Source organism: Bombus fervidus, chromosome 3, assembly GCF_041682495.2.
Source record: "Bombus fervidus isolate BK054 chromosome 3, iyBomFerv1, whole genome shotgun sequence".
NCBI lineage: Eukaryota > Metazoa > Arthropoda > Insecta > Hymenoptera > Apidae > Bombus > Bombus fervidus.
The window spans coordinates 19,871,637-19,882,617 of record NC_091519.1 but is presented as its reverse complement, the minus strand read 5'-3'; the positions used below and the strand labels follow the sequence as shown (position 1 = coordinate 19,882,617).

Here is a 10,981-nt window from a genome sequence, read left to right as displayed (position 1 = left end):
AATTTAATACACACACACGCACACACACGCACACGCACATATATATATATATTTTTTTATATATATATATATGCCATTGAAATGCACTTGTTTAGCAATAAATCGATAATACAACAAAAGTATAATAAATAACTAAATGTATATCTATCGCTTTATTGTACAGCAAGATACTTAAACATTTGTATCTTTAAAGATATTTTAATAACTTTAACCACTTATAAACTAAATATCAATGCCATCGTATAGTTTCGTTAAATTATGTTTTACTGAAATCAATATGACTAAAGCATATATATAAATATAATATACTCAAATCTCATACGAATTGAAGAAGAAATACTGACTTTGTAAACAAAATTGACTATGTTTTCTTTATCATAATGTAACAATGAATAACTTTTGAAGCGCGAGATAAAAAAGATACTAATAACGAGAAACTTGAACACGAATATCACGATTCTCCACTACAATACATCAAATTTCTCTGCTAAACGTGTATTATCAACAAAGGGACAATATGACATGGAATAACATACGATATCCGAGCAAGACAATCGCGAGCCTAAATTACCATTAAGCATCTCCGTACGATTAGCATCGATATTGCCAACAGATTTATTCATTCTATATTAATTTTTCATATATTAATTCGTGCAGGCCACGTGCAGGCACTTAACACCGGATATATTTTCCTCCTGCCGCCATCTACATTCTGGCCATATGATATTTATGACATGCCATTCTTCGTATTCTTCAATGTTTTTAATTAGTCGCTAACTAACTACTCGACTTAAACAATTGACTGTATGTTCCTTATCTTATACTTTAATTGTAATTCGAGATCATCCATGAATATTTCGTGGCTTTTATTATTGACGGAACCGAAGCTAATGGCATATTAGGAATGCGGGAACGTGTCTTTATTTTGTTTACAACATAAAAGTTTCTTTATACGTGAAGTTTACTCAGGTCATCTAAGAAGGATTTTGGTGTGATTATATGCGATGATCCTGAAGTAAAATGATAACTCAGTGTTGAAACAAGTTCAATTCAGCGAAAACTGTTAATATATACTCACCAATAATCACTTCCCAATTTTTTAAAGCATTTGTAACTTCGTAACCGCATCGTATTTCAGAAAAACAAACACCACCAACAACGAAAACGATTAGTCGTGGTACGTTCTTAATGGTTTGCGAACCTTTGTCTTTGTGCCAATGTCCGTATCTTGCACTAAAAGTAAATTACAACGATGTTACAAAAATATTAACACCTAATATCATTTCTGTACAGTTTCTTACTATACCTAGTTGGAGCATGATATCCCGAGCTTGCTGCTCGTCCAGCCAAAAAAGGGAAATGTTTAGAATCAAGTTTATCTTCGATAGCATCTTCCATAATATCCTTCATAACTGGAGTCCAACGACTCATTTGATAAGTATGTTCTGTAATTCTTTCTTTACGTTGTACGGTATACAATTTTCTGCGGTTTCCACCCTATAAGTGTAATATGATAAATTGGTATTAATTTAACAACAAGCATGTAAAGGTATATATATTTGGAGAATGAATACATAATTTGTTAATAACTGACAAAATAAAGTACTTACGTCTACAACTATATTGATACCAAGATTTGCCATGTTTACTATAGTTTGTTTATCGTCAGCAGATATTTGGGCATGATGAACTAGGCGGTTCAGATTCTCTTCCGAAATACCATTTTTACTAATAACATACAGCGCAATAATTCGTAATTTGTCTAAATGATGTACTGTTTGGTCAAGTAAAATCGGGGTAATATTTTTCATTTGATCTTTAATACGTTCTCCCTCAGCGTCTGTACCCATTGCTAAATCCTAATAAAACATGATATATAGTATATATCGTACTTGTTGAGTAAGTTAACATGAAAATTAAAAAAAAAAACGGATTATATGTGACGTATACTTGTTCCACTTTGCACAGTTTATCTACATTCCCTTGATAACGTTTCATACAATCTTCTGCTAATTGTAAGTGTGTTGCATATTTGCTCAATTCCTTTTGGTACTGTGGCATTCTTTTGATCATTTGTGAAAGGTCTCTCATGCTCTGTTTGTCTCCTTGTGGCATTCTTTTTGATTCTGTGAATTTCTTTAAATTCTTAGTAACATTCCTAGAAACAAATAACATGTTTTGTAAATGATATCGCACCGTTTCCTTTAATAAATTTTTTCGTTATTTTACTTACTGCGAAACTACAGCAATATGTTGATGTCTAAGCTCTACCCATAAATCGTCATTTTCATCCAATAATACTTCCTTTTGTACCCCCGCTGAAGCTTCGAATCTTATAAAAAATTTCATATATTGAAACAACATTTGAAATTAATGATAATAAATATTACATTTACCTGTAGACATCATTATCAATATCTAACAAATCGTACGCCATAGCTTGCAGCGTTAATTCATGTAACAATGGAGAGACACAGTCAAATCCTCTATCTAGGATAAGCAATTGGGAGCGTGCTTTCTCAGGTCCTTCTCCCATCGTCGGTTCATCCGCTTTGTAAGCATCCAATTTCTGTTGAACCATATGTGCCAGCTCAACATTTCGATCGAAATCGCTGTAAGAATAATAAATATTTAAAATAATGCAGAACCAATGAAGAACTAATCTAACACTTGATCGAATTCTAAACTCAAGCTGAACTAACAATATTTTAATCATTACGGCAATGCAAAAGAAGAGGAATATATATTATATTGTACCTTCGATATCTAACTGATGGATATTCTCCGAGAGTAGCACAAAGCGTCGCGATCTGTTCAGCTATTCTTTCCATATTGGCTGTTCTCAAGTTGGAGAAGGAAGCGTTATAAAAACAAGCGAATGTTTCACGCGAGTCCAAAGAGAAAACCTATTTAATTACGTACTCGTTTTAATATTATCTGTGCATTGGTTCTTACATATTAAGTTATAATTTTATTCCAATTTTCGAAGGCAGTGTAATACACACTCACACGCACCCCCCCCCCACACACACAAACACATTGAGGAAGAAAAATAGTTAATAAAATAACAATAAGTAACAGGACTGGTAATTGTATGCATTGAAAAGAAAAAGAAAAGTTTGATCGCGAAAGGAAAGACAGGAACATACACGTAAGGTAATTATAGAAGTCTTTCGCCTACATTCTACCCCGCAAAATAAAGAACTGAAGCATATATAGGAGTTTTGTTTATCGAAACTGAGAAAATTAGAAATAGCAACTATCACGATTACAACTATTACTAGTCAGCTACGAGTTTTTTTCTTTTGTTCGTCACCTGCGACTCGTAAGGCAGGAAAGCGATGTTGATCTCTTTCAGGGTTTTGATCTTTTTAGCGGCGAGAGACTTGCAGAGTTCATTGAACAGCTCCTCCGGACACACTGCTCGCGTGCAAGCATGAATGCATTCCGTCGTTAGTACGTGCTTTATATATATATATGTGAGTACTGTACAAAATAGGCGAGTAAGGGATAAAGTCAAATAATTGTGTTAACATTGTCATAATTACTGGTCGAAAAATCGGAAGGTAGGTTGTGAGTAAAAATATCATATGGCTGTGAATAGGGTGGTGTCTGTAAAGGGCGTTGATATGATATGTGTTTGTTTGTGTACATGTTGGTGAATGTGTGCCCATCACCACGGAAAACGTAAAGTTATCAAACATTCGGTTTCTCTGTTACAGTTTCCTTGCTTTACCTGCTCCTCGTACGGTATGAAAGCGATGTTGATCTCTTTCAGTGTCTTTATGCGTTTAGCTACCAGAGAGAGACACAATTCTTTGAACAACTCATCGGGACATGCTGTAAAGAGATATACTTAGAATCTTATATGGATTACCGAAATCGAATGTACCGGACTGTCCATTCTCGTACAATTTCTTTTACAATTTCCTGTTTATTAAACGTGTATCTTGTGAAAGAAACATAAAATCGAAAATGAACTTTCATGTGTACGCGAGAAATAAAAAGGACGTGTTCAGAAAATATTAAGGTGACCAAGATAGGAATGAAATTATCTTGATTATTTATAGCCGTTTCTCTTATGACAATGTTTGCCATGTAATTAATGTGGGAAGTGCGAAACTGCCTACCTTCCGTGAAATAAACATGTGCTACTTTGTAAGTAGTTCTAGTAGGATTGCTGAAGTCTTCGATCAACTTTTGGACAGACGAATTGCATGGTGTGATCAAGTAGATCGCCTCCATGGTAGGTAACGGTTCCCGTTTTTTGTTGATATCTTCTACCAAGGTGATGCCTTGAGCACTGATATCGTGCATTTTACAGCACGCTGATACCATCCTCATGGCCAGTTGATCAACTACCAAAATACGCCATTGTACCCCACTTGTTCCAGTCTTCTTTTGTTTGATCACTTCGTTCATAATCTCTATAAGCAAAAAAAAAAAAAGGATATGATAAGAAAGAATCAGAATAATATATACATATACATATACATATATATATATATATATATATATCACTAAGTACAAAAAACATATTTTTAATAGCTTGAAGATCATTTGATTGCAGTTCTATTTCGATCGGTATACGTTAAAACATCGCTCATCATTTGTCAAAATAGTAATAATCTGAGTGTAGGTAATTATTTGACAATTATTGACGCTCTCAACGTGTATTGATCGTTCTCACGAGCGATGACGTCACGCTAGACAGGATTGTATCTAAAGAACAAGGAGCCCCATTTCGAATAATACGTAGTAAGTAAAAAAATGGATAGAAAGAAAAGGGTATACATCGATGATTATTTCAGAAGAAAAGTCTTTCGTTAATTGGACGTTACGAGTGTTTGGGTTTCGTCGTATCATCGAAATTCGTTTACTAATTAGATTATTCGATATAGACTTGTATCGATAATAGATTCAACAATTCCGCGATGCATAGTAATTGTTGGTATCGTTTAATGAGAGATATTGCGACGTTTAATTATAGAAAATAAATATTATCTTAGTAATAGCAGTGAAACGATCGAAAGGCACGTTACGTTGGAGCTCTTTTAGCAAACAATTAAATAGTATCAAATTTACGAAACGTTTAGTTCAGTCTACTGTATTTAAAAATGATCTTAATAATTTGCATGGATATATAATTACCATATTTGTAAGTCATTATGTATTTAGGTAGAAATAATAAAAGTCCAAGCATAAATGTTTACGAATAATATATATCTTAAAAGCAAACACGTTTTGCCAAAAATAAAAATGATTGACTTTAGATTTTACGACATTAAAGTATAATATTTATTGAGATAGAATATGAATAAAGTAAACTTTTAGAATCAATAGATTAAGAGATTGGTAAGTATGCGTGTTAACGATCTATGTTACTTTGCGCAATAATGTTTCTATTTTATATGAAATTTGAGTGCAACGCGATTCTGAAACATAAGTTTGACATTTTTATCTAGCAGCCGCTTCATAAACGATGAAATCATCACAGCATATACGCCCTTTTGGAGGTTACGGATTCTGACAGTGATGAAAATGATATGACCTTTATGTAAAATAAATTTACAAGGTTGTTTCAATATTACGATACAAAGAAACTAAAAAATTTTGCTTATATCGCAGGGAGTTACATTATTTTTTGTTACTCACTTTGACCAACTTGTCCCTTGAGCGCCATTTTGCTAGTGACTGACTGTAGATATGCTTACTAGGTGGCGTTGAGAACCGAACGAATAGATAATTCTAGAATTATCTTATAGTCGGTAATTATCTATAGTAACGTTCCTTCGTTCGAATCGATGACACTGAGATTGAACCGCTATTGCTAATGTAAGTGTTTAATAAAAATTATCCTTTTTATTTACAGATTTTATCGAATTAGTTGTCTCGTGTAAATCAATTCATTCGTATTTGAGAAGTGGTATAAAGAAGAAGGATTTCGTGTGATTTAACGTGGATTTGGCAATGAATACTTTGACAGTGGGCAGGCTAGAATATCGTGTAAAAAAATGTTTGTGATCAATCTAGTAAAAATATATAAAACTGCCTATATGTATATAATCGTGTACATAGTAAACATAAGAAGTAAAATTGTAAAATAACGTTGAAAGTTCCTTAAATGGTTCGTAATAAAATATCGAACGTTGCATATTATTACGGGAAACTATTTTTTCAGATTATAATGACACTTATAACAGATTATAATAATATTTATTGATCATAATTATTAAGTAAAATTATATGATATATGTAAGATATCGTAAAGATCGTATATTTTTAGCCGGCTTTTGTAATTAAGATGTTAGCAAGGTCGGTTCTTTTAATTCGTACTTTCGATATATCGAATCATGGAACATGAATTTATCTCGAAAATCGAATTTCGTTTCTACTGTCGAATAATGTCAATTGAAAAGCTACGTATGTTCGATCTATTAATGTTTTTTGTAGGGAAATAACGAATCGATCGTTTGAAAGAAATTGCTAGTTGAAACGGAGAAAACAGTCGAAGTAATTATGCGAAAAGAATATACGAGATGCGAGTGCACCACCTGAAAGCTAGAGGGGCTAGCGACGAAGCGACACGCGAGAGAAGGAGAAAGAAGAACAGTACAACGAGGACGTGAGAGGGTTTGTTGAGTTAGTTCGGATTTGTTCGCCGGTGTGCGTGGATCGCGCGTAGACAGTTAAGGCGCGCACAACGGCAGACAGTGTGTATGCTTGCGCTCGCAGAAACGACATTTCTACGTTTACTTTCCTCGTGATTTCGTATATTGTTTTGTGTGCGCGCGTCCCCGTGTCAGATTCAAAAATACGTCGGTTTCTCTAGCATCGTGTCAATGCACGGGAGAATGTGTGTCGCGGTTGTTGTTTAACAGTGATAGCACGTCCTGACTACGGGCTGTTTCATTCGTTTTCTTATGTGACGAGTGTATTTGTGTGGCATATCTTTGGCACTCGGTGTTCGGCTGCAACGATCTACGATGAAACTGGAGTATCCTTGCCGTGTCGAGGGTTGGCTGAACGTTTGTGGTGAGTGTACGATTTCTTTTTATCTTTCGATTTTCTTTTTTAAAAGCAAATCTTTTGTATGCACGAGGTTCCGCGACTTCTTGCTAAATAACGGGGAGGAAAGGATAAAATTAAACGAATGACTGTCGAGAGGAACGAGGAGGGAGGTTATGTACGTTTGTGTGTACAAAAGTGTCTGGTACAGTGAACCTTGGAGATGCACGTGCGCTCTGCCGCACGAGAACGCTATTTCGCTCATTTCGCTAGCCGGCACTCGGCCGGGTCCACACGCTTCGTTGCATAACAACAAGCGTAGTGGGAGCCTGTCATCGTTGGTCGGACGGAAATCCCCTGTTCTCATCTAACGTCTAACGTCTAACGTCTAACGTCCCAGGAATATCCTATACTTTGTATTTCACGATAGGCTCTCAGCGTTTATCTCTCGGTAAACAAAGTTGACAGACGAAGAACGTTTTTCTTCTTCTTCCCAACCGTAGAATGTTTCTTTTCTATTAGCATTCGTTTACCTTACCGTCAATCCTTTAAGCACGCAAACTTTTCATTTATTGTTCGTAAGTTATTTATCCGACACATGGTAAACTGTGCGTTTCACTAGTCCGATTAAATTCGTGTATCGAAGTTGTTGTTACTGGCAAGTGTCGGGTTACGTAATATTCCAACGCCCATTTCTAGGTCACAGGGTGACCAAAGGATAAACGGGTTTGTCCAATAATTATTGTTTTTGTTTGAAACTTAAAAATATAGGGGGATGATATTGCGGTGATCGAGAGCGTAAAAATTAATCGAACAAATAAATATTTATGAAAACGTGAAAGAAAAAGGGATTGAGGATATCAAGACCGTAAGTATTTCGAGTACTCGTGATAGTGCGTGGAAAATTAATTACTTAAATGTACAAAGTTTTGAAGATTATCCGATTAAATGACTAAATTATTTGAAAATTCGAAATTAAATAAGCTTAGAATCGGGCTAATTGTGTATGCAAATATACAGATACATATGTTTCGGAATATAGAGCGTTATTGAAACGTGCATACAGAATGTCCAGTGGAAAATTGTACGTAACTATGTAATTTTAGGCTTTATTTTCCGCGTTATCGTACCTTATGCATATCACGTTATTTGGAATTTTCCTATCAAACATTTACAGATGATAGAAGTAACCGTACATTTCCATGTTGCGAATTTCACTTCTTTTAGCGAGTATATAGCGAACAGTTAGGCAATTATTTACTCTGCGTATGAAGGAAGGAAATTAGATCGATCGAACGAAAGCAGCAACAAGCGAGAAAACACGCTTGGATGGCATTTGTCGATAATAGGATGCGGCGATGTTTGATTTTTGCGACCTTGGTAGCCTGTTCCGCATCAAAGTTGGTTTTCAGGCCGAGTTACCAGTTACCGGCAACGCGTTTTCCAAACGAGCCGGAATAGTTGACGTTGAAACTTTAAAACACATGCGATGAATATGTATCGAGCTAGGTGCAATAAATCGCTATGGAGGGCGGCGCGTGTCGCGTGTTTCGCAAGAAGACCAGACTCGAGCGTCTGGTGGACCACCGGATGAATCGATGAATCGTCGAACGACTGCTCGTTACACGATGCCTGAAACAATTAGAAGATCTCGTTTCCGAATGAGTCATCAGAGCGACGTTTAAACCTATCATTCGTTGACTTTTTTCTTTTTTTCTTTTCGCTTTCCGATATTTCCTGTTTGAATGGAAACGAAAACATACCTACTTTGTCCTCTCGTTTTCGATCGACCGGCATCGAGCGAATGGACGTTTCTTGTACCGTGAATTTTCTACACATCCGTTGTTCGAATCTACTCATTTTTCAAGCACGCGCGTTTATCTCTTTACAACGAACTAAAGTTCTTCTTTCTTCGATCTACGATACTCGTTTCGTGCACTCCCAATTTTTCCGATTAGAGATTAATCCGTGTGTAGCGCAGTTTTATAATAATACATCTCCGAATAGAGAGTTTAGATCTCTAAAACGCTGTAACAGCAGTACAGTATAAATAAAATAACACGTTTCACGTATTACCAGTGTAATTTTTTACGCTTGTAATATAATTGATTTCTCGATTGTACTCGAAGGATGGAAATTGCACTTTTTATTTGTCTTATATACTATCGTGTAACGCGAGCGTGCTTCTGTGAAACGGGAAGAATACACCGCGAAGATAGCGCACACGCGATCGCGAGTTATATTTGGCTATGTCGTGAGAGCATTAGAGTATGATGATCTTAAACTTAAGTAACTATGATGATCGACTTATAGCTATAACGCGCGCAAAATACCATGCTCCCAGTTACGTTTCCCTTTAGTCCTATTACGATTTCCATCCGTTACGCTGCTCTCCGCCAGCAGCACATAAATAATTGATTTATTATATGATTTATAACGATTCGATGCAAACTACGTCCGATACGTCCGAAGTTCATGTATACAGCATGCCGCGTTTCCGAACGAATCGACAGGCCAGGTTTATCGCGACTATTGCCTTTACTACTTCATTGTGTAATTGCATTGGTGTTCCTAATAAATGATATCGTGACGAGTCCAGCTGTAAGTGGGATCGTAAAGTTCACGACGCGGCGCGGCACTCGGATCGCGACCGCTTAGATACCACCAGCTTTCTTCTCCTCTCTTCGGCTACCAAACAATCGAACCAATTTCCAACGACTTTTTTTCTTCGCGTTTGACTATCATGCTTTTTATAGATCCCGTTTATAATAAAATAGCAATTTTATTGAAATTTACAATTAGATGGTTCCGTATTTTGCCGTATTTTTCCCTATTTTTCCGTATTTTTGAATAGATCTTTTTAATCAGTTTGCCACGAGCCACTCGTATCGATAGCCTCGCTATTAATTTAACGATGTGCATTTCAAACTAAATAAATAAATTCAATTTTCCTGGTCTAATATTCAAATACTTTGAAAGCTAACGAGGTGTTTATTTGTATCTAAAATTGGCAAGAGTGAATTGCACGTATACGGATGAGATCGGGCTAACGTGAAAGGCAACAATCTTGTACGTTAAAGAGATTTTCATAACGGACCACGAAAATATGTAAACGTGTGATAAACTCGTCGATTGAAAAAGTATAGGCGAAAACTGGATAATCCTGATCGGTCGTATGACAAAATACGTATTTGTATTTACGCGACCGCGTACCGGTTTCGTAAATGAACGTTTCACTGACATTTGCAACAGTCGCTTTATAACGCACGGATATATCTACGCGTTACGTTGATATCGCTCGAGTAACGAAAAAATCGGCCCGCGCTGACACAGATACCGTATTACATTATTTAACAGGATAACGAAATTGCTGCGTGAATTATCGCGTTTTGCATTCATCGGCAAGCATAGGTGGGCATTGTTACGCGCGAGCATATTGCAATTGGTTGATTTACTTTTCACATTACACGAACGCTCGATTAATTTTAGGTTACGATACTGACGAGTGTTTCACCAGTATGTACGTGCGTGCATCGAATTATACGCGTAGACAAATACACAGGCGCGGCGCGTCGCTTAAAAGTTGACACGCTCCTGTAATTTCATACGTTTCTCTACAGATGGTATTTTATTTTGTATTTTCTATCTGTATAGTTGTTCCTCTTTGTCGTGCAATCGTATTGCGTTTCGCCAAAGATGATTATTATTACCATTTGAAACGTTAAATAATTTTTAACCGAATTCTCGTGTCAGTCTTGCATGGTTAGAAATTTGGTTTGTTCTTAAAAATTTCCAATTCGAAAACTATACGTTTGATTAAAGAGGAAAGGATCGATGATAGAATCGTTGTATGAACAATATTCGTGTCAAGTCGCGTTATAGCTAACGCGTCATCGCGTCGAATACAACTAAATTTCCCAGATTTATCGTAGTATTGATCAATTATCTAGAATTTCGTCGTTGCCTGTTCATT

General features: G+C 36.0%; 2 protein-coding genes across 5 annotated transcripts in view; one reads left to right on the top strand and one right to left on the bottom strand.

Annotated features, from left to right (window-relative positions):
• Positions 1-133: 133 nt before the first annotated feature.
• Positions 134-5,756, bottom strand: Rop (Syntaxin-binding protein Rop). Of its 2 annotated transcripts, none has more exons than XM_072023103.1 (11): positions 5,656-5,756; positions 4,131-4,427; positions 3,737-3,840; positions 2,758-2,906; positions 2,397-2,612; positions 2,234-2,332; positions 1,951-2,158; positions 1,611-1,859; positions 1,307-1,497; positions 1,079-1,233; positions 134-1,010 (listed from the first exon to the last, which is right to left on the bottom strand). In XM_072023103.1, the coding sequence occupies exons 1-11, from the start codon at positions 5,681-5,683 to the stop codon at positions 949-951; spliced, it is 1,758 nt and encodes a 585-aa protein (XP_071879204.1). In that variant the 5' UTR covers positions 5,684-5,756; the 3' UTR covers positions 134-948. The 2 variants fall into 2 exon arrangements, with proteins under 2 accessions (XP_071879204.1, XP_071879205.1); XM_072023104.1 differs by lacking the exon at positions 3,737-3,840 and adding an exon at positions 3,317-3,420.
• A 723-nt stretch (positions 5,757-6,479) lies between these two features.
• Positions 6,480-10,981, top strand: part of Raskol (Ras GTPase-activating protein raskol) — a 255,691-nt gene continuing 251,189 nt past the window's right edge. For 2 of the 3 annotated variants that reach the window (XM_072023092.1, XM_072023091.1), the window contains exon 1: positions 6,482-7,035. In XM_072023092.1, coding sequence (XP_071879193.1) covers positions 6,987-7,035 — 49 coding nt within the window. In that variant the 5' untranslated portion in view covers positions 6,482-6,986. Of the gene's footprint in view, positions 7,036-10,981 lie in introns of all 3 variants that reach the window. The other variant, XM_072023083.1, reaches the window with a different exon arrangement.

Excerpts from the sequence above, each read along its gene's own strand:
- Rop (XM_072023103.1), bottom strand. The coding sequence starts at position 5,683 with ATGGCGCTCAAGGGACAAGTTGGTCAAA. Across the intron at positions 3,841-4,130 it reads ACATGTTTATTTCACGGAAG|CATGTCCCGATGAGTTGTTC; the intron begins GTAGGCAGTTTC and ends ATCTCTTTACAG. Across the intron at positions 2,333-2,396 it reads ATTGATAATGATGTCTACAG|ATTCGAAGCTTCAGCGGGGG; the intron begins GTAAATGTAATA and ends ATTTTTTATAAG.